Below are 26637 nucleotides of genomic sequence, written 5' to 3'. Positions count from 1 at the left end.
CAACCCTGAACTTGACTATCATCTCAGCGGTTATTAAACTGCTCCGGTCATTCACACATTTTAGGAGCTACGAATTGACGGAAACGGAAGTTCAAGGTCGTGTGAGATTCATCACGCAAGGACGGTCATCCTCGGAGTCAAATTTGACGCGTTTTTTAGGAGCAACTAGTGTCTGTTTATATAATATCGATCGGGGAAGAGTCGAGACAGTAATTTAATGTTAGACCGCAGTTTGGGCTAGACTTTGTGTCCGGGGAAACAGAGGGAAGATGTCTGCTTTTTGTCAAGAAGTTAAAGTAATCCCGAAAGACCGAGACGTGGCGTTTGCTCATATTTTTGACGGGGAGAACAGCAAGGAGAGCTTTTCCCGAGGAATAGTTTAAAGGAACATTAATAAAATTACAGATTACATCACAACATGAAAAATGCGCTCGTAAGAATTTTACGGACGTTTTAACTGCTGCGACGAAATGCAGATATAACTTGAAGAGCGCAACAATTTAATTCCATCGAATTATACAAGAATAGGAAATTTTCTAGTGACACCGCATCGATATTCTAATAATAGAAGTTGGCATTTTCTAACTAATGTAGAACTGGTAAGTTGTATTAAACTTTAATAGGATTACGTTTACGTGGGATGTCGTAAATTGGTTTCAAGACGTCCAAAAGCGAGCAACAAAATTCAGTTTATTAAGTCCACGAAAGAAACGAGCGCCAATGACAATACAGCGCTCTAATTAACATTTTAATTAATTATGTACTTAATTGGTAATTTCCGGTGACAGATATTTGGATTCCAAAGAGTCCCAACACTGCTCAATTATTCAAACACTAAATTAGCAATAATTGTTTTAGTACAAAGTAATTGAGGCATTAAGTCCGTCATAAAAGCAAACGCTAACGGAGAAAATAAATGTTTTGAAATGGTGGAGGCGCCGAGCAAACACTCATTTCATTTAAATTGGCGATATGTCTTCGACCGAATTACACGCGTCCAATTAAAAGTTTATTTTCAAAACTCCAAACGTGTCCTTCGTGATCAAACACATTTATTATTCAGAGCACCAACTGATCGTTTCGGTTGAATAAATGAAACGGAAAAGAGACAAGTGGAAGTTTACAGAGTTACGGAAATGGTGGATGCGCCGGGAACAACCAAATTATTTTTAAAGAGGTTGACCGACAGCTTATCGCTCCGCTTGTTTCCAAGAAAATAAAGAAATTGAGCGAGTTACAAGTTTGTACTAAAAATAGTACACAGCGTCTAATCATAGACTTATCAATGGATCAGACTAAAAAGATTACAGAGTCAACGGACTAAATTTATTATGAATGGAAACTAATGAAAATGCTCCTACTGCTAATTCCTCGGACTCGTGCACAGAGGCGTTTAATTCAAATTTACATGCATTTAGAATTCCTTCATCACACGTAATGAGTCACACAAAGGGTCAAAAGTTAAATAGAGTCGTTTCATTCGGCGGCACGTCTTTGAAAAGTATAAACAAATACGTTTTAGTTAAAAATAATGTTGTAGCCAAAATAAACAAGTGTGACATTGATTGATTAGGCATATTTCATGTTGGGAATTTCAGTGTTTGATACTGAGAATTCAATCAATAAAACAAAAACCGACAAATTGGGACACGATTTTGAAACCCACTGTATATAAATGCCACGACGCGAAAACAACTCGAATCAAAATGTTTCGTTTCTCGCTCGTGTTGTTCATTTTGCCCCTGTGCCACTCCTTCATATCCCACGAGTTTATTAAAACTATCAATTCCAATCAATCGACGTGGATCGCTGGGCGAAACTTCCCTGAAGATACACCCGTGGAGCTGCTGAAACGTCTCGCTGGTACTTTTCTAGATCCGCCCACTGAAACTCGTCCAACAACTCGTTTTTTTGGTACCATTTCTGACACTTTCGATGCAAGAGATTTTTGGCCGCAATGTGAAACCATTAAAGAGATAAGAGACCAAGGCTTCTGCGGCTCGTGTTGGGCTTTTGGCGTCGCCACAGCGATGACCGACAGACTCTGTATTGAATCAAATGGTACAATCATCTTCAAGTTTTCACCGGAGGATCTCCTGACTTGTTGCGACGAGTGTGGGAGTTGCAGTGGCGGCTACACGGCGAGAGCTTTGAATTTTTGGAGTAAAAGTGGAGTTGTTTCCGGGGGAGATTATAACAGTAAGGAAGGGTGCAAACCGTATTCGTATACTTCGCAGTATGGAGCCACCCCCAACTGCTCCACCACGTGCCTTAACCCCAATCATACCAAAACCTACGAAGATGATAAGAAGTACGGCGAAAGTTACCACCAGCTTTCAGCGAATGTTTCGGAAATTCAAGGGGAAATTCTGCGAAATGGTCCGGTCATCGCTGGGTATACAGTCTATACAGATTTTTACAGCTATAAATCAGGTAAAGAAAGAAGTGTGATGTTGTTATCTCATGGTTTTTCTAGGTGTTTATATTAGGACCACCGAAGAGAAAATTGGCGGTCATGCGGTGAAAATCATCGGATGGGGAGCGGAAAATGGAGTTCCGTACTGGTTGGTGGCAAATTCTTGGGGGCGCGATTGGGGAGATCGCGGATTCTTCAAAATTCTGAGAGGAGAGAACCATTGCGGGATTGAAGAACGAGTTCATGCAGGATTTCCGCGGTTATAATAAATAAAAAGTGCGAAAGTTTTCTGTGATAATAAGATAAGAGTTCTAATTATTAATGTCGATTGTACTGTCAATAAAATTAATTTAAATTTTCAATGACTTTTATGTCGAATTCCGGAAGGATGTATTAGATTTCAATAATATCCTAGATCTAATTGTGATATAAAAGAAACTCGGATTTTCCAAAGAAACACATCGAGGATAAAGTCACAAAAGGTGCGAATTCATTTAGCAATATTCGATAAGGACAAAGCAGTGTACAAAAATGTAAAAAAAACTGGATTTCTTTCTTTTAAGGTCGCAATATGGATTATGATTGGAACAAAATAAAAAATCTTTTCTCGGAAAACTGCGTATTTCGTAACCCTCACAATGTGATAAAATTAAAATTACCTTTTCAATGAAAATAATCTTTGATCTTATCATTATATTTATAAAAAATAAATATTATCAAAAAAAACAAACTTTAAAATCATATCATAACATTTTAAATGACGAAAAATTGATAACAAAGTTGAACAAAAAGATCTAATATAACGACCTAAATAATAATTTTCTAAAAATCGTCATGTAAACAACATTTCCATATTAATTTACGTGCAGGTAAATTATCCTGACATTGTCTGATAGAGACTTTACTATCCTGACTCTCAACTTTACATATCGATTTGATGACAGATATACAAACAGGTGAACATTTTATTCAGAATTATCAAGGTTTTTACGATTTTCGAAAAATTGAATACAAAACTCGTCAGTAAAACGTTTTACTTTATTCGGAGCTTTAAAATACACGGCACAGTGTTTCGAGTTTGTTCTCAAACCAATGTTTAAATAAAAAATTAAAAAAATAAATAAAAAGCAGAATTAGATTCTAACAAAAATTTATAAAAAACATTTAAAAAAAAAAAACAAAAAAATCAGACAAAATAAAAATATCTAAATGGAAGATAAAGAAAAGTATCCGTGAAATATTTATGCATAATCCAGAGAAAAACAAGATAAATTCCATATTAAAGCAAGAAAGAGTTGGAGGAAAATCTAAATAATCCAAAGCAAATCTGTAACATTTAAGAAAAATCTAAATATGAAAGACAATATAGGCAGAATACAGACAAAAAGTAAAAAAAATCAGGGATACTAAAATAAACTAAAGAAAATCTCCAAGATTTAAAGAAAACCCAAAAGTTAACCAAAAATTCTGAGAAAAATATAGACGCCAACGAGAACTTCAGAAAAATCGAAGAAACCCATCAGGATAACAAAAAATAAATATTAATTTTAGGTAATAAGAACATAAGTCATTATTTTCATTTTTTTTTTTTTTTTCAAAAGTTATTGGAGATAATAGAGTTTTGCCAATAAACTACATATTTGGGTCGCCTGATCTAACTCCGGTGGATTTCTTCATGAGGTAAAGATGAATATTAAAGAGAGAGTTCATGCTAAATTATCATGGACATAAATAACACAGGTCGACACAATTTTTGGGTCTGGTTTTTCCACGCCTAGCATCAGAAACTATGCATTGAAACAGAAACTCAAAAATAGCATATTTGTCGACCTGTGTAATAATTGCGCACTTTTTCTAGGACCATAAAAAACGGAAACATATCATAAATTTTTCCAGATTTAGTAAATTGAGATTATGATTTCAACAACCCAATTAATCTACTGAATAAAATATATATCGCAAGACTACATTCAATTTTCATTGAGTATAAAGTGAATTTTCGCAACTTATTTATTACACGTAAAATCCTAGATCTAAGATAAAATAATTTCCAATTTTCCAAACAAACAAACTCGACATTAATTTCATGGCATTTAATTTCCTATATAAACCCCACAAAAAAATACAGATCTCAGTTTCAAAACAACACCATCCCATCAAAAATGAAGTTTATTCTGCTCTTAGTGGCAGTTCTGCCCTTTTCGGCCCATTCCGTTCCAACAGCGCATCCGCTCTCGGAAGAATTCATTGCATCCATCAATGCCAAGCAAACTACATGGAAAGCCGGGCGCAACTTCCCAGAAGGTACTTCTTTAAAAGAACTAAACCAACTTGCTGGAACTTTACCAGAGATCAAACCCCGAAACGCGCGTGTGAAAGTCCACGATGCAGTTCTCAACCTTCCCGAAAATTTCGACGGGAGAGACTACTGGCCCCAGTGTCAATCACTCCACAATATAAGAAATCAAGAATCTTGTGGCTCCTGTTGGGTGAGATAAAAAAACTTGGAAAAATCCAAATAAAATTTTTGGTTACAGGCATTTGGAATTGTTGAAGCCATCACAGACCGCGTATGCATAGCTTCCAACGGAACTACAAACTTCAAATTTTCAGCAGAAGACGTGGTAACTTGTTGTACAACCTGTGGAAGCTGTAAGGGTGGTTACGAAGAACGAGCTTTAAAATTTTGGTTAGAAACCGGAATTGTATCAGGCGGAGACTACAACAGCAATCAGGTAAGATTGCGTTTGAAGAAAATACGTTTAATTCACTTTCTTCCAGGGGTGCCAACCTTACACGAATCAGACTCGACATGGTAACACTGCCACTTGTTCAACTACTTGTAAGAATACCAACTATAGCGTACCATACAATAAAGACAAGCATTACGGTGAAAGCTACTATTATCTTCCCAAAAAAGATGTGGAGCAAATCCAAATTGAAGTTTTTAAAAATGGTCCTGTAACTACAGTCTATGATGTTTATAACGACTTCTTCAGCTACAAGTCTGGTAAGATGAATCATTTTCATAGGATGGGTGGTGTTAAAATGGTTTGTTAAGGTGTTTATCAACATACCACCGGAGATAAAGCGGGTGGCCATGCTGTTAAAATTATTGGATGGGGAATGGAAAATGGAGTACCGTACTGGTTGGCGGCGAACTCTTGGGGAAGCAAGTGGGGAGATGGTGGCTTCTTCAAAATTTTGAGAGGGGAGAATCACTGCGGTTTTGAGCAGCGAGTGTGTGCAGGTTTCCCAAAATTGTAAATTAAATTTTTTTTATTATTTTAACTCTACAATTCGTTCATTTATATCTATGTTATGCACAACACAATAAAGAAAATATTCTTATTGGATTTCAGTTGGTTTTCTTAAGTTTATTTATGTCTTGACATCCGCCATTCACCAACATGTGTCAACTATCAGACGTTTTAATATAATGGTCAGACACACGTTCTCAAGTTGCCAGCTAGCTAGATAAATAATTCAATTAATCACTTATAGAATGCAATAAAAATCCCAAACAAGTGTTTGTTTAAAATTTGCAAAAGTGGCAACCTTTGTTACAGTAAAGTTAGATAAAATCAACTCCATCCTTCAAAGATTAGAATGAAGTACAGTTTACTTTGTAATGCTATCATGATATAAAAGCCCAAAACCGATGATCCAACTTCAGTTGAATTTCAACGATGAACTTCTTTCTCCTCGTACTAACGATTCTACCCCTTTCGTGCTACTCCAGCACAAAGGTGTACCACCTCTCCGACGACTTCATCAGATCAATTAACGAGAAACAGAACTTATGGAAAGCAGGCCGCAACTTCCCCGAAGACACTCCTCTCGAGTATCTTAACAGACTCTCTGGAAATATCGACGATCCCGAAGACCAAAACGTCCCTGTAAAACTCCACACTGTCACGAGCATCCCTGAGACCTTCGACGCAAGAGAACATTGGCCACAATGCAAATCTCTTAACAACATCAGAAACCAAGAGCAATGTGGCTCCTGTTGGGTAAGACGCTTAAAAAATCAACCACAATTCTTTCTCTCAGGCTTTCAGCGCTGTTGAGTCCATCACCGATAGATTGTGTATCGCATCCAACGGAGCGATGAATTTCGAGTTTTCCGCCGAAGATGTATTGACTTGTTGCGGAACTTGTGGAAGCTGTAACGGTGGTTCCAAGTTAAAGGCAATCGATTATTGGATAGTAAATGGGATTGTGTCTGGAGGAGACTACAGTGACCAGCAGGGATGCCAACCGTACTCGGACGAGTCCAGACATGGAAATAGCCCCGCTTGCTCCAAAACTTGTCATAATAAGAACTATGCCACGTCGTACGGTGCCGATAAGCACTACGGGGAGAGTCGCCACCGAGTCGGCAATGAAATAGAGCAAATTCAGGCGGAAATTCTTAATAACGGGCCAGTGGTGGCTTCCTTCACTGTGTACCAAGATTTTTATAGTTACAAGTCGGGTAAGTTCAATGTGCGTCTTGATATCTGTCATTCCTCAATTATTTAAGGTTTAATCAAGTTCAGGCACACGTTTGCAAAGTACCCACTAGATTCAATTTCGGACCAAATATGCGGTTATTGAAATAACCCATTATTACACTCTCTAGTGTTTTGTTTTGTTGATCAGTACTGATTGGTAGAAAAGCAATGTGGGACCGCCATTTTACTTTTTTTCGCAAAAAAGGGTTGTCTTTGTTTCCGTACCGACACGTTTTTGCCGTTTTCTTTCAGAATTTAACATACATAACAACCAATAAATTCTTTAGTTAATTGCTGGTAAGTGATAAGATAATGTAGGCGTTCATTAAACAAGGATGGCGTTTTGACAGCATTTTTGGTGTGCCAACTACCAATCGCGTGTAGTGTTGCTATTTAGCCTATTATAATACTTCTAAAATTTATTAGGAACGTAGTAAAAACTAGATTTTGTCTGAACTAATTTTTTGGACAGGGGTCTACTACCACACGACTGGAGATACGACAGGTAGCCATGCTGTCAAGATCCTTGGATGGGGAACAGAAAATGGTACCCCCTATTGGTTGATTGCGAATTCGTGGGGGGCCGACTGGGCCGACTTGGGAGGCTTCTTCAAGTTCCGACGAGGAAAGAATGACTGTGGATTGGAAGAATCTGCCATTTACGGAGGTGTTCCCATGCTTTAATTCATTTTTATATGTAAAAAAAACACAATAAACAATCTCTGTCTACTTCAGTGATAAATTATCTCGATCACGATCAAACCAGCTCCTAGATAAGAAATTTTTTCTATAAAAACGCGCTGTCTATATCACCTGGAGAACCACAACGATGAACTCCTTCCTCTGCATACTAGTACTGCTGCCGCTTTCGTGCCTGGGCACCTCAAAAGCACCCTTCCTCTCCGACGCCTTCATCAAGTCAATTAATGACCAACAAGCTACGTGGACAGCTGGCCGCAACTTCCCCGAAGACACTCCTCGGGAGCATCTAAAACGACTTGCTTCAAGAGTACCATACGCCGGAAATGCCAACATCACCGTGAAGCTCTACGCTCCGCTCGCCGACATTCCCGAAACGTTCGACGCAAGAGAACAATGGTCACAATGTAGTTCGATAAAGAATATCAGAGACCAAGAGCAGTGTGGTTCTTGTTGGGCGTTCAGCGCCGTGGAAGTCATCACAGACAGATTATGTATCGCGAGTAATGGAGGTGTTGTCTTTAAATTCTCACCGGAGGATCTCCTCGATTGCTGCGGCTACTGCGGAAGCTGTGATGGTGGTAACGAAGCGTCCGGCATGGAGTATTGGGTAAAAAGCGGTATTGTCTCCGGGGGAGACTACGGGAGTAACGAGGGTTGTCAACCGTATTCCCAAAGCAGCATTAATGGTAACACTCCTGCCTGCTCCACTACCTGTCTTAATACAAACTACCCCACTTCGTACAACGACGATAAGCACTACGGTGACAGTTTGCACCAAGTTGCCAACAACGTCGAACAAATTCAAACTGAAATCCTTAAGAACGGCCCTGTGACTGCTGCTTATGAAGTTTACGAAGACTTTTACAACTACCAATCAGGTAAGATAAAATTATAGTTACCATTAATAATACAAGGGTGTAAATTTAGGTGTTTACATTCATACGAGTGGAGAGGATGTTGGTGGACATGCCATTAAGATTTTGGGTTGGGGGACAGAAAATGGAACTCCTTACTGGTTGGTAGCCAACTCATGGGGGGCCTATTGGGGCGATGCAGGATTTTTCAAGATTCTAAGAGGGCAGAACCACTGTTGAATTGAAGAGTACGTTTTCGCCCCCACTCCGAAAGTCTAAACGTCATCACAAGACGATGAATTGATAATTGTAAACAATGACATTCCTTTAATATCTGTAAATAATAAATATACTATCAATTATTATAAATCAGATATTTTTATTGTGCAAGCGACCCTCTCAAAGTCAAGGGCAACGTGAGTTATTTGCGTCATTACTCACTGAGTCAAAGTCAAGGTGAACATAGAAATGTCGTTTATTGGAAAAGAAGTCAGGCACTATGTGAAAGTGACATTTTAATATACGCCCTACGACATACGTTACAAAAAAGTCATAGGTAACCTGAACTCTTTTATTTGAACACTATACATACAAGGTAATTTTGAAATAGAGGCGGAAAAAAAAATCCATTGCAGCTTATTGTAAATAAAAAAAGTTGTCTGGTTTCGTTTTTTAAATTGCTGTCTCAGTTTAAAAAAAAAACAAAAAGAAATTGATTCCAATTTTCATGCTACGCCAATGATTACTAAGATTGCTAAGGTTACTATGCATAGGTACATTATTAACGAACAAAATGCTCTGCGTTGTTGTTAAGATTATTTTGTGCATATCAGTGGCGCCGAGTAAGGTCCGGATTTTGGAATTTTTTACCTTTACCTTAAAATTAATAAAAATCATTGAAAATGTCTTCTACGTATTTCCGTAAAGCCGTGTTTTTTCCGCTACTATTTCAAAATCACCCTGTATACAGTGACGACCAAAAATTAGTCAAAATTTTAAAAGCTATTTATTTAAATGTTTTCTTCAGGAGGTGCGTTTTTGGAGTCTTAGTGAAACCATGGCGTGTTAGTAGTTGAAAAGACAAAAAAAAGACAAAGACTGTTTTAGTTAGTCTTCGAGACTTTTTCTTCTGTTTATAGCAATTTACCATTTATGACGTATAAACCATCAAGTTTAATTCTTGAAATTGTATGAATATCACGTAAGATGTGATGACCGAGATCTGATTCGCGTAGGTACTCCAATAAAAATAACTTTCAATAAAACAAAGACTTTTCTTAGATAAGACCACTCACAATTTTTACTATATAAAAACTACAAAAACTCAAAAGTTGTAGTATTTATCTACTCTCCAAAAAAATAATTACTTTCTCCTCCTCTTGGTGACCTTGCCTCTTGCCTCCCAAAGTGCAAAGCTGCACTACCTCTCCAACGGCATCAACGAAAAACAGAATGCGTGGACAGCAGGTCGTAACTTTCCTGAAGACACTCCACTAGAGCGTCTAAAATGGCTCACTGAAAGACTACCACCGCGAAAAAACCAGAATATTGCCATCAAAGTTCACCCTTTGCGTGATGATATTTCTGAAACTTTCGACGCGAGAGAAAAATGACCGCAAACATCAGAGACTAACAGCAGCGCGGCTCTTGTTGAGTAAGACATCGAGGAAAACAACGAAAAAAAAATCAAACGTATTTCAGGCTTTTAGTGCCGTTGAAGTTATTTCAGACAGAACGTGCATAGCCACCAACGGTGCCGTTAACATCAAGTTTTTACCAGAGGAGTTTATTAATTGCTGCGACGGTTGTGGATCCTTGACGGTGAATATGAAGATCTAGGTTTGGAGTATTTGTCTTAATAAAAGTCTTGTTCCTTTAAATACTAAAATTAAACTGTAACGCAGTCCTGCATTTTCCTAACAAAATCTAAAAACCGCCCAAAAAACCCGAATGACTAACTCTACCATAATCGGGTGAACTCTTTCTATCAAAGCACCGCGACCTTCAAACCTAACATGGATCAATCGATTTTTAACCACAAATGCCAACCATTCAAAGGTCTATCGATAACACTCAATATAAAAAAGAACCAACGCACGGTACCACCAGTACACTACCAAATCAACATGATACCCACTCTTTTGGTCGTTATTTACGTTTTCTCGAGCGGCTCCTCGCAAACCCACATCCTCTCAGAAGAATCAATCGAATCCATCAATCAAAACCAAACAACATGGATCGCGGGTCAAAACTTCCCCGAAGACACACCAATCGAGTTGTTGCGCCAACGAAACGGAGCTCTTGACGATACGGACTTTTACAACAATCTTAGAGAGGAAGTTCACAATGTGACTGAAGAAATTCCGGAGATGTTTGACGCGAGGGAACAGTGGCCCCAGTGTGAATCCTTGGGGATGATCAGGAACCAAGGACACTGTGGATCGTGTTGGGCTTTTGGGGCGGTGGAAGCGATGTCTGATCGTCTTTGCATCGCTACCAATGGAAGTGAGACCTTCCAGTTCTCCGCAGAAGACTTATTGTCTTGTTGCACCGACTGCGGGTCTGGATGCAACGGTGGCTACTCCAGTAGAGCTTGGAGTTATTGGGTGACACACGGAATTGTTTCAGGGGGTGACCACAACACCACTCAAGTAAGTTCGCCTCTTTGCCAATTTTTTGAACTAAAGGTACTCTTTTAGGGTTGTAAACCTTACACGAGTGACCCTTTCATGCACAGTACCACCCCTCAGTGCGCGTCAGTGTGCTACAATGACTACAACACCTCTTACAACGAGGATAAACGGTACGGCAGTACCACCTACAGAATCCCAGAAGATGTTGAGCAAATCCAAGCGGAAATTATATCAAACGGTCCAGTTCAAGCTAGTTATGTCGTTTATGACGATTTTTACAACTACAAATCAGGTACTTAAGCCAATTATTAATTCAAGATTATACAGGTTTGAACCAGGTGTCTACCAACACACCACGGGAAACTTTTCGGGCCGACATTCAGTGAAGATTTTAGGATGGGGCACTGAAAACGAAACGAACTACTGGCTGGTGGCAAATTCATGGGGAACCGAATGGGGCGATATGGGATTCTTCAAGATACTCAGAGGGGAAAACCACTGCGGGATTGAGCAGAATATTGTAGGAGGGCAGCCGAGACTAATTTGACGTATTTATGTTTAATAATTTAATAAACGAAACGTTGCTTCTTCAAACAAACCCCCAATTAGAGGATTGCGTTCTGTATTACAAGTGTTTCGTAATCTCACTTAAATTCGGCGCACAATAAATTACCGACATTTCCATTCCTATTCATCAGAGATCTTATGAAGGGGTGGATTTTATGAAAAAAGAGTTATTGGCTTTTTTGGGATCTGGAGCATCAGGTAGGTATGTGGTTTAATAATTCCAAGGTAGGTCGATTTATACAATACTTTAATTAAAATTAAGTTAAACTAATTTGATCATTGCTAACATTTCATTGGCGAAAAACATGACAATGTTGTAAAATTAGGAAAAAACTTGTAATAATAAAATATGAGACAAAAATGTGTTGTTTCATCTCGTCTTATAAAAATCTACCTCTAGTTTCAACAAGAGCGATTGTATCACCTACAGCGTGGCGTCGCGACGCATAAAAAATTCCATATAATTGTATTAAAACGGAAGTGTCTGAAGAATTTGAACTTGAAATTTTACGAGAAATTTAAAAAAGAAATCGAATGAATACGAATCTTAAAGCCCAAAATTAACAATTTGAATATCCTAAGACGATACAAATAAATTACAGACTCGAAGAGACTTCGGGAAATCCACATTTTCATGTTGTTGCACAAAACCGCAGATTAAGTCGCAATTGCACCGAAGGTCGCTGAACCACCAATCAAGCGACATATCAAAGCAGACGTAGCGTGCACATTGCACCAGTCTGGATTCGATCCTCCATTAGTTACACCAGACGATATATGCAAGTTTGGAGTTTTACGAGCGTCCAGAATGTTCGAGACAAAGTCCAACAAAAGGACCATTAAACATGAAATTTCCATTAATTTTTCAAGTCTCCAATTGTCATTTATATTTATCGGCGTTCGATGTTTATTCAAGACAAATCCAGGATGCCTAAACCGCTCGCACTGAGAATGCAATCCTAAAAATAAAACAGCCCGAGGTTATATTAAAGCGAAATATTTCACGGATTCGCAGATGTTTGCGTTCTTGGAAAATTCGGAGCTGGAAGACAATGGGATGCATAAATAAGCGGTTTGGAAACCTATGATTAGAGCTTAACGGGATAATTACCGGGTCGTGTTTATCGAGAGAAGAAATTTATAGTGTCATAACTGTTTTCGGTAATAACCAATTTGGTCCCTCTTTAAACACTCGTAAATTCGAAATTTATGAATTAAAACAGCTTCAAAGAGATGTCGTGTTTAAACTAGATTATGTCATGCGCGTGTCATATCCAATATTTACCAGCTCTGTTCTGTGTAAATCTCGCAAACGGAAAATGTTGAAATCCAAACCAAACACGGAAAAACCGTCTTCATGTTGCAGCATCGCATCAAAAACAGTTAAGTTCCCGCGAATAACTCTTAATTACCCCCAAGACCCCGATACGAGAATTAAACCCATAAATCAGAGAAAAATGCGTAAACCGCCTCCACATCTTACGCATTTATCCGTTCAAACTCAATTAAAGAAAAGCATGTCGTCACCACTGCAGATGGTGGAGGCGCCGGGAAATCCCAACAAAACTAAATATATTACCTTCTTTAATATTGCAAAGTTCTCCGAAGCATGTAAAACATAAAAACGAGTCGTACGTCACGACGCTCCCAGGTGTAAGACGCCGACGCACGTTGGCGCTTTCTTAGACGTTCTACAGGTGTCCTTTTCTCCAATTACGAAAAACGGAATCGCGACGTGATAACCTTCGATACCTGCGTTTCCGCGTGGAAATGATCGCTTTTACGCCGCCCCCGGGTAGATTAAAGTGCAACAAGTCTTAATTTCTGCTTACATGTTTCCCATCACTGATGCGCACTAGTTGGAAACTCTGTCTAGACTGAGCTGCAGACATGTGCTAACTTTCCAGGTAAAATTTCTTGGGGTCCATTCGGATATACCTGCTCTAATGAGCGGGATTTTGAACCCAAGAAAACACCTGAGTGTACATTTCCAGGATTTTCTCGAAACAAAAACAATTTGTTCGGGTTATCTGGACGGGCGGCGCAGGAAATGAGCAATGGAGCGTGTCATTACCAGAACAATCAAAAATTGAAAGTTCTCCGAAATTAACTCCTTTCTACAGTAATTGAGCTCTTTGTCCCGTCACCAGATTCCGTGAAATTATTTTTTAACTCGCGCAGAATAAAGGGAATTTCCTCCTTTTCGATGTAAGTAATCCCTTGTACCGAAACGCACAAAGAAAACTACACGATCTAACAACCTTTCTCAATTTAAAGATTTATTTCTAAGATGAAATGTTGGAAAGTTTTCAGACGGAAAGTCAAAGACTTGTTCAAAGCATTTCCGATTATCCGAAAACTTTAAATTCCTCGTCCTGACACCACATAATCCGGCAGATGCTTGAAAAGCTACAACTATAAATTTCAAGAGATTAACGACGGGGAGGAATTGTCCACAATAAATTATCGTGAAAAGTGAACCGGTCTGTCATTACTTTTTGTTGCTTGTTTACGGGAGCCACTTTTCAAATTTAATTCGCAAATTTGGGCCAATTTAAAAAAAGGATGCTTGAGTAAAAATAAAGAGAACTGGAAGAACGCTCCTTTTACATATCTGTAAACTCCTAAAAAAATATAAAAATTTGAGAAAACAAACATGAAAATCTGACTCTTCTGAGAATTCAAAAACTAATAATGTAAAGTTTTTAAAATTTATTTTTAGCTTGTAGATTCTTCTATTTTCTCTAGATTCTTCACTTATTAATTTAATTAAAATTTTTAGATTATCTTTACTTTTTCTCTACATATTTTTTTAAATGTTCTTCAGAAAGTTTCATTTTATTTTCCTTAGACTTTTCCGGTTTTTATAATTTCATTTTTATTCGTAAAAATTCTCAAAATTTTTTAATTCGTAAAAATTTGAGAAAAAATGTGATCGTGTCAAACAGCCTTAAGATTTACAAAACAAAAAATTGAAATAAAAGAGTTTGAAAAATGTACCTCAGAGCCAAAAAGCAGAAGCTGAAAATAGTCAATTCGATGATAATGCAGCTAATAAGATAAAATTGAAGACCCAGACGAGCCCGGACATTTGAAAACTCAAAAGTCCTTTATTAAGCGAACCTTGAACTTGAACAAAAAGGCAAGTTTACTGCCACAATTAACACGGCGGCTTCCATTAAAAAGCTTTCGTTGCCTACAGTCGGCGTTAATGTACCGAATCAATATTATATGACTGGACGAAAAAAGAAAAACGTAACAAGAACAAAGGACTTTTTAATGATTCATTCGTTGATGAAGTTGGAAGATGATTTATATTTGACTAAGCGCACAAAGACCGGTATTTTCGGAGTTCTGTCACAATTACTGGAAATTCAACGTGAATGTTTCTGGTAAATGAAAATCGATGGCGGTAAACAGCTTCGGAAATGTATCGAAGGACGAAGGATAATTCTCGCTGTTTGCTTTTTGATATTGTCGTGTTGAAAGAATGATCCGCCAATTCGGAGAAAAATGAACACAGGCGAATTCTACAGTGGTCAGCTAGGCTATTAATATTTCAGAGCCAAGTTCAAAAATCCTTCCTCCTTTAAACGTAAAATGCTTCCGCTGGAAAATCCATTAATTTTTTATCATAATCTTTCAAGTTATGTATTTCCAGACAAGTCTGCACCTTTCCTAATTTCCTGCTCACTTTTCAATACTCAAGTTCCGAGGCGCACGACCTGTAATTTTCCAGACACGTGTGCAAAAAACTCTTGAAGAATTCAACGAGTGTCTGCAATTATTGCAGTCGTTATCACATTCATAGCCGCCGAGCGAAGAGATTAAAACCTTCATTAGCATAAATCAATTTTCATGGTCCGAAACGAAGACACGTATTGTTGGAGGGCGATAATTGGTACTTAATTAAAAGCAATCAATTGAGAGAATGTGGAAGCGAACTGAAGGTAGAAATAGCTCGCTTATATAACCATTAAAGTTCAGTGTGAAATAGCCATTATATTTACAAACAGCAAGACGTAAACACGCTTTTGGCAACGCGTCCTGTTATTTTCGTTGAATTTTTTTTCACGAACCGAATTTCAACAGTATCAATCGCTATAAAAATTGCATGAAGATGTGAGTGACCTCACTAACGGTGTTTTTTGGAGGTCTGCGACCTAGTCCAATCTGCAATTTAACACGTGACCGCGTTCCGGAAGAATCCGGTGTTTTTCTCCGGTCTGGACGGAATTAAGTTAAATGGAAGAGAAATAAGGGTCCGGAGAAAAATATCGCCGAGTTGACTAGTCCTGCTAAATAAAACACATTAACGATTTATGAACGCGCGGTAAAAACGATTGTTGGCACGAATTTCCGCATTTGCATACAACATAACGCCGTGTTTCGTTTCGGTTAAACTTCCAACTCTGTTGAATAATTGAGGAGTTCACTGGGAGGAACGAATAAACGATTAGATTCATTTTTAACGAAGAGGGGCTCTTCGTGGTAATGAAACCAATTAGGACTAAATTGCGCGAGTTTTTTAGGTGTAACAAGCCATTGTTCTGGGTGGAGGACATTGCCTTGAAACTAACGGATTCATGACGAAAGTGTAAACGGAAAAATCGAATTTTTAGGTCTGCATTTTGGTAAACACGAGATCAATATCCTTTAAATTGTGGGAGTCATCTAAACAGAGCTTTACTGGCGAATTTCAGAATTAATTTAAGACCTCAAGTACGTTTGAAGTCCCGAAATACTTTACCCTTGACTAAATTTCTAAATAATTTTGCATTCGCTTTATCAGAGCTGCATCGGATCTCTGGAGACATAAAGTGTCGTCTACAAAGTTGTGAGTCGCACTGAATTTAATAAAGGTCCTCTTCAAACTAGACAAACAGAGAATTCATATGCCAAGTAAATTGAGCAAAACTGAGCATTTTTCGCCAGAGAAATATCGGGCGTTCAACTAAAAATACCACCTACTGGTAGTAGTTTTAAATTGAACACTCAAAGTTGAAGGCACGAGACAATTAGAATACATTTTCGCAACGTTGATTAGGCCTCGCTCGACCGAAAATAACCTCCATAACTCACCGTCCAACCTAAATTAATGAACAATGAACCACAATTTCATGAATGAATATTACTTATTGATCACTGTCAGGGTCGTTTTCCTCACCTGTCGTTCATGAATACTTTTTAAACTCGAGTTAGATAATTATAAAGATAAAGTTCAAGTTCATCGGCGTTGGAGCGATTTAGCTATCTGCGTCTGTTACCATAATTAATCATTTGTCTCGAGGTGTAAGTAGCGAACTCACTCAAGTTGCGTTAATTAAGGCGATAATTTGAGTTCATAAAATGTTGGCAGTTGCTAAACTGGAATTTTAGGAAGACGGGGAAAAATTGAATTCTTTACGTTCAGTTTTTCTTTATTATAAAATCGTAGCGTTCTTTCAATTTTTTTTATCGTTACTTCCTCTTTGAGCTCTCACTTTGGTCCCTTGAATTTGTTGTGTTGAAATCTTTATTTTATTTGAGTTTATTAATTATTTTTTAACTTTTATGCTTCTACAAAGTTCTCAGCTTTCTGGATTCTTGCTATTCTTCGGAGAATCCTTGGAAATTCTTTGCAGCCTCTAATTTTTTGGAGTCTTCTGGAGGTTTCCTGGAGGTTCGCCGGCGATTCTTTCGATATTTTTTTGGAGGTTGTTTTGGAGATTCGTGAGATTTCTGAGGATTCTTGAAAAATTCTTTGCACATTTTTTCGGGACTCTTTCAAGCAGTGTTTAGAAATATTTTGAGTATCTTCAGGAATCTTGGAGATAAAGTGGATAATATCCATTGAAAAATCTATGAATTTGTTCCTCGTTTGACGATCATTCCTTGGATGAGTGAAAATAAAAATTCTTTGACAATGTTTCGAAAATTCGTCGTTGAAAGTTGTTTCGTTGGTTAAAAATTCTGAATAGTTTCATTGAAAGTTTTGGATACTTTCTAGTCTTTGGAGTATCTAAAGATCACGCTGTTTGTTTTTTTTGTGGTTAGAAATTCTTTAATAATTTTTTTTTTATTTAATTTTAAACCTCTTTGGAAATTTATCGAGATTCTTTAAAAAATCTTTAGAAAATCTTTCTTCCGATATTTTTGAAAGTTTTTTGAGGATTCTTGACTCTTTAAAGTGTTTAGAAATACTCCTATTTTGTTTCCTTCCAATGTGTTAAGATTTTTTGAGTATTCTGGGAATTTTATGGAGATTTAACGAAGGTGCATTGGATAATAATCTTGGAAAGTTTTTTTGGAAAATTTTTGTTTCGTTAAGTTTGTTAAAAATCCTTTAAATATTCGCGATGCTTTGAAGCATCATGTAGTGTCTCTTAAGACATCTTACATTTCCTCTTGATTAATCCTTTGCAGATCCTTTGAAAATCCTCCCATTTTTAGCTGTTCATTACATTTCCTTCCGAATCCCCTGGGATTGTAACCAACAACCTGGACACATCATCATGTAATACCACACCACGCTACAAATTCGCATTCCGGACGATCAGTCAGGAACCGGACCAAATAATCGGATAATACTCTGGACTTCCTGAGAAATATGAAATTCCAGTGCCGTGGTGCTCCCACTCGCACCACCAGAAAATCCAACTTTTACATTCTAATTACAACACGACGATTTAAATATAATCAAATGCCAGTTTAACTTTATTGCCGTCGAAAATTGAAAACTTCCCAGTCGCTCCGGATAAAAAACATTAGTGACTGGATGTAATTCCAGTTGCGGAAATTTAGAGACGCAATAAAATTTTACCTTATGCCCTGGATATTTCCAGGAAGATCCGGATGCAAAAGCCTCCAAGGCAAAGCATGCAAAAATGTCGTTCGTAAGTTAATTACATTCGTAAAGATAATCTTGAAAAGCGTGGAGTAATTAACGGGCCATGCTACTTGAGATACAATCGCGTCTATAAATTTCGTGTTAGTGATTTTGTTCTATAAATATAGGTTTTATGAGACGTTCTTTGTTCGCGCTACTAGCAAGAGTTGAAAGTTTACTTTTACAACGAGGGAACTGGGGAAGGACAAAGTAAGGATTATATGGGATTGTTCTGTTTAGAAATATAGGCAACACAATACACATACAGTACGGAATGCACAAGTGCATTTTCTAGAGAAAGAATGGCTTATTCATCGTAATTCAAAAGGGAACAAAGACTGAAGGAGAGAGAATTATCGTAACACGATGTAGACACGCTCGTAAATATTTAATAGAAACATCACAATATTTGATATCTTGAAGCGCAGATAGAACAGTTATCTTATTCTACGTGGATTAAAGAATTAGTGGTCTTACTTCAATGTAGATAACCCAGTTTTTCTCTTGACAAGCTCAGGAAAGCTCTCGGCGCAATTTGAAAAATTACCGCAAGAAAATTTAGTACGAGAATAATTTAAGACTACAGTAATCACTCACAAACTGTCTTAAGAAGTATTATTTATTATTGTTTTTCCGATTGGAAAATGAGGTAATTACGTACTGCATAGCTCTCAAATAGTTTGAAAGATAAACAAAGCACAGCCATCGCCAACTCCGAAGTGTCAAGAACGGACATGGCACAATTTGTTGGAAATTAATTAAGGAAAATGAGAAATGGGAAGGTGAGGTAATGAATCGTTAGAAGACAAAGTTTTGCAGTTAGTTGGGCGTTTCTGATCATAATTTTAAGAGGCCCAATGATTATTCAGGCACAGTTAAAATAAAGTGAAAAGTTTAAATATACTAGATTTATTTTTTTTTATAATTACATTTGGGTAACTCGGTAATTTCAACTTATTTTGCAAAGAAATTCTGCGTTAAATAAGCACCTATAACATAACTTTGAGCTTCACAAACTGACAGTTCTAAAAATTATTTGTTTAATAGCCTAGACTCAAGGTTTATTGTATTGAAATTTAGGCTAAAATATGCTTTATTGCTTATTGCGATGGGAATACAATTCAATCCTCACTAAATTTTACGACAAACAATAATTCAATGAAGACATGAAAATTAACATGGTAATAGCGACCAAACAGTTCAATGCCTCTAAATTAAAATTCAACACTGATTTAATACATGTGCAAAATATTCTTTTCATTTCAATGCACAAAGCAAAAAAGTCCCCGATCAAGATGAGAACGCAAATGAGTGTTTCAAGAAAAGTGAATAAAACCCCTTCGAAGCCCGTCCTTGGCTGAAATTAGATGTTAACCCCGTTTCATCTCGAGTTAATCTATCCCCGCTCTGGAGGGACATTGACACAAAATTGTTAATAAAGTCGTGACACAAGATCCCATGCATATTCAATGGCCCAAGAAAATCCTGATTTGGTTGAAGATTGGATGGGTCAGCCGAAACGAATCTTTCCGCTCGATTTCTAGCATTTTTTCGAATGAAACAGTGCCGTGGTCATTGTGTTTTTGGCATCGGTTTATTTACGAAGGTGTGTTGGACCGAGACCAAAGGCAGAACGAAGGTCAGCACTCTTTCAAAGAAACGTGTATTAATAAAACAATGCATTAATCGATTTAATCGGTCGCTTCACTCCATAAAAGCTGATTACTCGAGCGAGAAGAACTGAATCTTCCACTTGTAAATAATTAAAACGATGTTGAACTCACTTGAACAAAGATCCTAAAAATAGACAACAGTGTGGAAGTGTATAAATTAACAGCGAGACGATGACCCGTGAAGTTTTTGTTTTGATAACATGATAATGACGTTTGTTTATTATTTAAATTGGGGTTTTGTGCGGCGCAGTTTTACTGCAAAACACTTTTTCACAGACAACGAAACCTTGAAGTTATTGACATTCACCTATTAATTGCACGTCAAACATGTAAACCTGTGAAATGACCGAACTTCACTCCAATCAATGCACTTTTTCATTTTTTCCTAATTAAATTTAGATTGAGGCCAACGGCGGCAATGAACATCTCGTTAAGCAAATGGATATACCGAGCGTTTAATTTTTAATTACCAGTACGTAACTTTTTTCAAAATCTTAGTTATCTTGTTTTATTGGTCGTAACTTTGATAAGTTAACATCAAGAGATAAACTCGACAATGAACAATCTATTAAATTGAGGGAATGGCTAAAACACTACGGTCTAATGATACAGCGGAATTGCTTGGTAATCTGATTGAAATAGTACCAAGCGCATAAAACAAATCTCAAGTTCATTGTATTTTTGTTGGTTTTCTAGCGGTTTTTAGAATTGCGGATAATGCAACGTTTCACTTCTTATCACTGGCAAATGACGAGCAAGGTTATCAAGAAAATTAAATTTAAGGGTTTAGAGATATAAACAAACTGTAAAGTTGTTTTTTTCCGCTGTAAAGAGAAGGAAATGCCAACAAAAAGTTCCATGAAAGTTAACATCTGCAGCGTTCACTGGTCAATAAACTTTTATTTCATTATTTTTGTTAGTCGGCGTGTTGTTGCAAAAACAACTTTCAAAAATTGTCAGAAATTTAGGATTTCCCAAAAAAAAAAAGAATTCAGAGCTTGCAAGGGTCAAAACAATTTTAAGATCTGTAAAAAGGATCCATGAGTCTTTAATTTCCAATAGTCAAAATTATACAAAAATGTTTAATGTAAGATAAAAAAAAATTGAAAAAAATCTAAAAAGTACTTCAAAGTTTTGGCTTTAAAATAATATAGATGCCTGCTAAATTCCAGATCAGGATTAGAAAATATTGATCACAAACGGTAATTCGATCAAAATTGATTTGATGAGTTTGAGATGCCATAACTAACTCGAAAAATCACCAACAAATCACAGAAGAACTCTAAAGGTTTAGTTTTAAAACGATACAACAATCATTCAAATTTCTAGACTGGAATAGAAAAAATTTAGCCCTTTCAGTACACCTTCAAAAATGATAAATTTCTTATTCAAATTTACTTGGATTGTAGCTGAAAAATAATGCATAAAAAATGTAAACAAAATTAGGGGACATTTTGAAACTTTAGCTTCCAATGGTATGACAGTAATAATTAAAATTCAAGAGCTACACCTAGAACAAATGTGACTTTCAATGACCGTAGAAATTCAGAATGTCAAAATAGATCTTTTTAAAGAAAAAAAAACGGATTCTCATGTATCCATGCAAATACAGAATTGAAGAAAGAACAAAAACTCGAAGAAAAAACTGTAAACCTGCCGAGCGTCAATAACTCCAAAACAGAAGTGAAATTGTTCCCGTAACCAACTCTAATTCAATTCCAACAGTTTTGATAGTCAATTTGACGAGCACAAATTCAAATCTGCATGCAAGAAATCATATAAATATGTATGACTAAAATGTGCATTGTTTTACCTACATTCAGTTTTTGCATATTTAGTTCAATGCATTTCATACGTCACAGTGACGCGAATTGATACTTGCATTACTTACGAATGAATATGGCTCAATAAAAACAGAAGAATTACAAAATTGCGACTGATCTTAAACCCGTGACATTTCATCACTAATCCGAAGTAAAACAGTAATTACTAATTTTGTCGCTATTCTGGAAACTTTCCCAATCTCTTCAGAATCCCCGTTTTATAAAACACCGTTTATTAAGAATTTTCCAGGACACGTCGTCCTAATCCTTGAATTACCTTGCATTTCTGTCGTTTGAATGGAAGCCCTCACTTTCACCGTTCGAGGAGTTTCCTAATTAGAGATTTTCCTGTCATGACGTTAAATGCAAGTGTCGATCAAATCAGAGCGATTTTATTTCCCCTCTGTTTTAATAATTCCACATATGACGTCAAAGGGTTAAATTCAAATGCAATATTCGATTTCCATCCACTTGACATTTATCCAGTTAGTTTCAATTATTTATACACTTCACCGAGATAATTAAAACGAGCGGTTCTTGAAGTTATCGATTTTTTCGTGGTATTTGATTAGACGTACCGAGAATTATCTCAAACTGCGACTTAATAGATACAAATAGCAAGTGTTAGGCGTAATTGCTAGACGTCAAACGAATAAATCCCTCGTGGCGCCTTCAAACCTTCAATACCCTTAAATTATACAAAAATCCGCAAAACAAACACAACTAAAAATAAAATATTCAAAAATAACGAACACCGAAATATCCGTATGATAGAACGCAGATTGAAACAACAAATCGCAATTTGTTTAGTCGGAGTTTGGCGATTTTTACATTTCCGCGTGTCGAAACATTTTAAATTACAACACGAGTTATTAATTACATACTTTCATAAAAATAGAAGAAACAAACACGACGTCAGCGAGCATTCTCGATAAACACGGTGCAAGTTTTAATCAGAAAAAACACAAATCAATAACCTCGCTTTTAGCAAACATCTTAAAAATAAAAAAAGCTTCCATCTCCAGAGAATGGCCGAAAGTCCCAGAACGCGAAATTTCGGAGTGAAAGAGGCTTTACCTTGCCGCTCACGCGTACAAAATCAGGCTAAAAATAACTAATTATGGATTGTGAATAGTATGACGAAACTTTAATGCTGATTTAGAAAGAGAATATTTGAGAAAGATCTAAAAACTTTTAAATACAAACGGCAGAAAAAATCAAAAATAGTCCAAAGGGATGAAAATAGGAAAAGTGATGTAACCGCAATGGATTATCCAACCTAAAATGATGATGAAACTGTCCAGAGCCGGGATTAGGGAGGACGAAAATTTGTGTCAAAACATAACACAGTGAATAACCTTTTCGTTTTATCTCCGATTGCTAAACATGATAAAACACTTTCAATCTTGAAGCATCAAAACAAAGTGTGATGTAAACAAAGCTAAGCTACTTAATTTCAAAGACCATTGTTAAGTTTTAGCATTTTTCAATTGTCAGATTATCAGCGAGCTACATTAAACAAACTTCCACTTAATGAAGAATGTCGGAATCACCGATTTCCTCCAACTTTTCATTGAAAGTCGGCCCCTTCAGAGTCGACGCTTATGCAAACATTTGTCACTTAACATCATTGTTGAGAATAATAGTAGTAATAATAATGGCCACAAAGTGTTTTATAGGATGCACTTTAGCTTATTGGCTTGTGTTCGGCTGATAACGTTATAATACTGACGTGTATAAATAAAAAAAAGTGTCAAAAGAGTTGAACGAAGGTGTAAAATCTAGTTTGATCGTTCAGCACACGGGTCAAAGTAAATATGTAATTATTAGGTCATAAATTGTCGGTTAGCAATTACGCCAATTTGATAAAAAATTAGTTTCTTGCAAAAAGTTCTAAACTTCATTTTTCCTACAGCGAGTTTTTGTAGGCGTCTAATTTTAGATTTAGTTCTATTATTGGTCCTTTGTACACAGCGTGATTTTTTTATTTGAATGTTCTTTAATGATTCACGTTGACTTACCTACTATTGACGATAACGAAATGTGCACGGCAAAATTGTCTAGCGTAATTTTAACTTAAAATCATAGGCGCACTTCTAATTGTCATTTATGACAATTGATGACATAACGTTAAAATCGGCTAAACATTGAACTGTGGTCGAAAAACCAAGAGCTATTACAAAATTTGATAAAAATCGGTCGCTAAGAGCAGTGGCTGCTATTAGTAAGAGTTGTATAAGTAAAATAAAATGTTTAGAGAAAAATCAAAAAGAACTTTACTGGTCAAAATCTGATTTACATTATGGAAATTCAGAGAAAACTCCATGACAACAAAAAACTCGTTCACAATTCGGTGTCGCTAATAGTATATAGAATTAAAAAAAAACAAAATGTCAATTTTTAGTGAAACTTTGATACAAGCGCTTAAAATTTTATTCTAAGCAACTTTTCTTAATAGTTTTTGTCAATATCTCTGTCGCGAAGCAAAATATGAGAAAAAAAATATTCAAAAAAATCGTATAGGCTCTGTATTTACGAACATACAGGTGCACCAAAAGATTCACCTCATGAAGTTCTGATTGTAGTAAATTTCAAAACTCCAAAACTACATAAAAATATGAACTTAAGTGCGATTCACACTAAAATAATTAAAATTTCTTCTTCGTAAAAAGTAAAACCGCTTCAAGAAAAAGTAAGTATAGACACAAATTAAAAACCCCAAAAAATCAAACAATCTAAAATTTCAGAAAAATGATAGTAATGTGCAGGAAAATGTCAATTCTAATACCACTAGTACTATAATCGTAGTAATAAAAAGTGGTTCGAGTTTTTCACCTGTTCAAAGTGGTGTTTTTGCGTCTTGAAACATTTCAGTGAGTCAGTATTTGTTCATTTTTGCAGGAATGAGAAGCATCTCCCCCTGAATCACCTGTATTTTTCCGCTTTCCGGTTCTACAACCTGCTCAGTTATCCCGCATTGTACATTTCCCGTCACGTCGAGACCTGTCGTATTTACCAAAAAAAGCGTCTCGACGACTCTTTCGCTCTCGATGCATTGTTCATTGTTTAGCGCAGTTCTCCCATTCCACCGTCCTCATCTTCGCATTTAGCCCAACAAAAGCCCAATTAGACGCGTGTCTATCGAATGCAGCTTCCTCTTAATTGACACCATGGACCTGTTTGGATTCAGGTAAAAAGACAAGTTCGGTGGTCCGTGAGGTCAACAATCTGCACCGCACACCTCTACTCTCAAATGCGCAGATCTCTACACCTCCGCGTCGTCAATCACCGACGTACGTCTTGTCGACTTCCGCGTCGAAAGACGAAGAGAACGGTGGGACGTGACGCGGTGATAGCACGAGAAACAAACAGCTGACTGCCATAACAAAGACTTGGCAGAGCTGCCTCGATTTGATCAATCAATGGCAACAATTGCATTGTTGAAATTTGGGGAAAACCAACGGGGGGTGTTTTATAAATAAGTTGTTTAGTTCCGATTGGCGCGGAGGAAAGAAAAACAAGCTTTCACTTTTTGGTGAAGCGGTGAAAATGGAAAAACTCGGGCGAAAGAAATAAATAAAGCTGGTCCGGGCACGATTTTCCCGTTTGGGAGCGAAACGGGGCAAAATAAATAAACTGCATGGGGTAAAATGGCAGCCTGTGTGCTGCACACAAACAAAGAAAATCATCGAAAGCTACTAAAGAATTTAAGATTCGACTTACTTTTGAAATCATGCGTGTGTGAAATGATGTGAATTACACGTTGACACTTCACAATTTGCGAATCACTTCAAGTTTTTCTCAATAAGACACTAAATACAAACTTGGTGTTTTCGAACTGTTATCTGTCACTGCTGGGGACTCTGACAGGCGCACACTAGATGCTTGGCTTACGGCACGGCCGTGTAATAACAAGAGGGCGCTGCGAGCGCAATGCGCAATATAAACATCGGATGGAACAACAAACGGGAATTTATTTTTACTCGACTGTGTTTATTTGTGATTATGAACATGAACCACTAATTTACACAATGACAGATTATCAGTGTTGGTTTAATCTCGATATCTATTTTTGTGGCGTTTGTGGTGGTTATGAAGGATGCAGGGACGGAGTGGCTCGATATGTTCTCATATTTTTTTGTAAATAAAATAATAAAAAATAAAACACATCGCACGCTTTATGTCGAGGTTCTTCTATACGTCGTTTTAGTTCGAATTCAAAATTTTAATTTTTTCAATGTAAAAGTTGGCCTTTTGGTCTCTAATTCAGACTCGGTCGCTATCTCGCTTATTTATGAAGCAATCTTAAAGTATTGGTTCTCATTTTACCCAGAATTTCACGCAGAACCGTTAAGATCGGTCCAGAAATAACTGAGTTATGTATGAGCGATCAAAGTCTCGGATATTGAATTTTGAGTTGGAAAATTTTCAAAGTTCGATATCTCTGAAACTAAAAAAGATTTTGAGAAACTGTTTGCGCCATCGTTTTTCTCGACTCTATCTACTTTGGATTAAACCCTCAAAAGTCGAAAATTCGATGGTCAATTTTTTGGACAAAAAAATTTTCTGACTCAATCGATGAAAAATTTAAAATTTTTCGTTTTT

General features: G+C 36.9%; 6 protein-coding genes across 6 annotated transcripts in view; 5 read left to right on the top strand and 1 right to left on the bottom strand.

The window, feature by feature from the left end:
• Positions 1 to 25870, bottom strand: part of Ypel (Yippee-like) — a 40906-nt gene extending 15036 nt beyond the window's left edge. The window contains exon 1 of the mRNA XM_088042515.1: positions 25756 to 25870. Coding sequence (XP_087898641.1) covers positions 25756 to 25767 — 12 coding nt within the window. The 5' untranslated portion in view covers positions 25768 to 25870. The remainder of the gene's footprint in view (positions 1 to 25755) is intronic.
• Positions 1705 to 2682, top strand: LOC148171176 (cathepsin B-like). Its single transcript, XM_088041205.1, has 2 exons — positions 1705 to 2433; positions 2477 to 2682. Exons 1-2 carry the CDS (start codon positions 1707 to 1709, stop codon positions 2680 to 2682), a joined length of 933 nt encoding a protein of 310 aa, XP_087897331.1. The 5' UTR covers positions 1705 to 1706.
• On the top strand, positions 4542 to 5683 carry LOC148171175 (cathepsin B-like). The gene is made up of 4 exons (XM_088041316.1): positions 4542 to 4905; positions 4954 to 5151; positions 5198 to 5426; positions 5478 to 5683. Exons 1-4 carry the CDS (start codon positions 4579 to 4581, stop codon positions 5681 to 5683), a joined length of 960 nt encoding a protein of 319 aa, XP_087897442.1. The 5' UTR covers positions 4542 to 4578.
• Positions 6064 to 7641, top strand: LOC148171174 (cathepsin B-like cysteine proteinase 4). Its single transcript, XM_088042513.1, has 3 exons — positions 6064 to 6429; positions 6470 to 6893; positions 7385 to 7641. Exons 1-3 carry the CDS (start codon positions 6106 to 6108, stop codon positions 7594 to 7596), a joined length of 960 nt encoding a protein of 319 aa, XP_087898639.1. The 5' UTR covers positions 6064 to 6105; the 3' UTR covers positions 7597 to 7641.
• Positions 7702 to 8837, top strand: LOC148171173 (cathepsin B-like). The gene is made up of 2 exons (XM_088042514.1): positions 7702 to 8492; positions 8542 to 8837. The coding sequence occupies exons 1-2, from the start codon at positions 7742 to 7744 to the stop codon at positions 8706 to 8708; spliced, it is 918 nt and encodes a 305-aa protein (XP_087898640.1). The 5' UTR covers positions 7702 to 7741; the 3' UTR covers positions 8709 to 8837.
• On the top strand, positions 10269 to 11648 carry LOC148171172 (cathepsin B-like). The gene is made up of 3 exons (XM_088040973.1): positions 10269 to 11119; positions 11168 to 11393; positions 11440 to 11648. The coding sequence occupies exons 1-3, from the start codon at positions 10484 to 10486 to the stop codon at positions 11646 to 11648; spliced, it is 1071 nt and encodes a 356-aa protein (XP_087897099.1). The 5' UTR covers positions 10269 to 10483.
• Positions 25871 to 26637: the final 767 nt, after the last annotated feature.

The sequence above is a fragment of the Gnatocerus cornutus genome, chromosome 7, assembly GCF_029298725.1.
Source record: "Gnatocerus cornutus isolate USDA-ARS CGAHR chromosome 7, icGnaCorn1.1, whole genome shotgun sequence".
NCBI classification, from domain to species: domain Eukaryota; kingdom Metazoa; phylum Arthropoda; class Insecta; order Coleoptera; family Tenebrionidae; genus Gnatocerus; species Gnatocerus cornutus.
The sequence above is the reverse complement of the archived record's forward strand: the minus strand, read 5'-3'. Positions and strand labels throughout refer to the sequence as shown.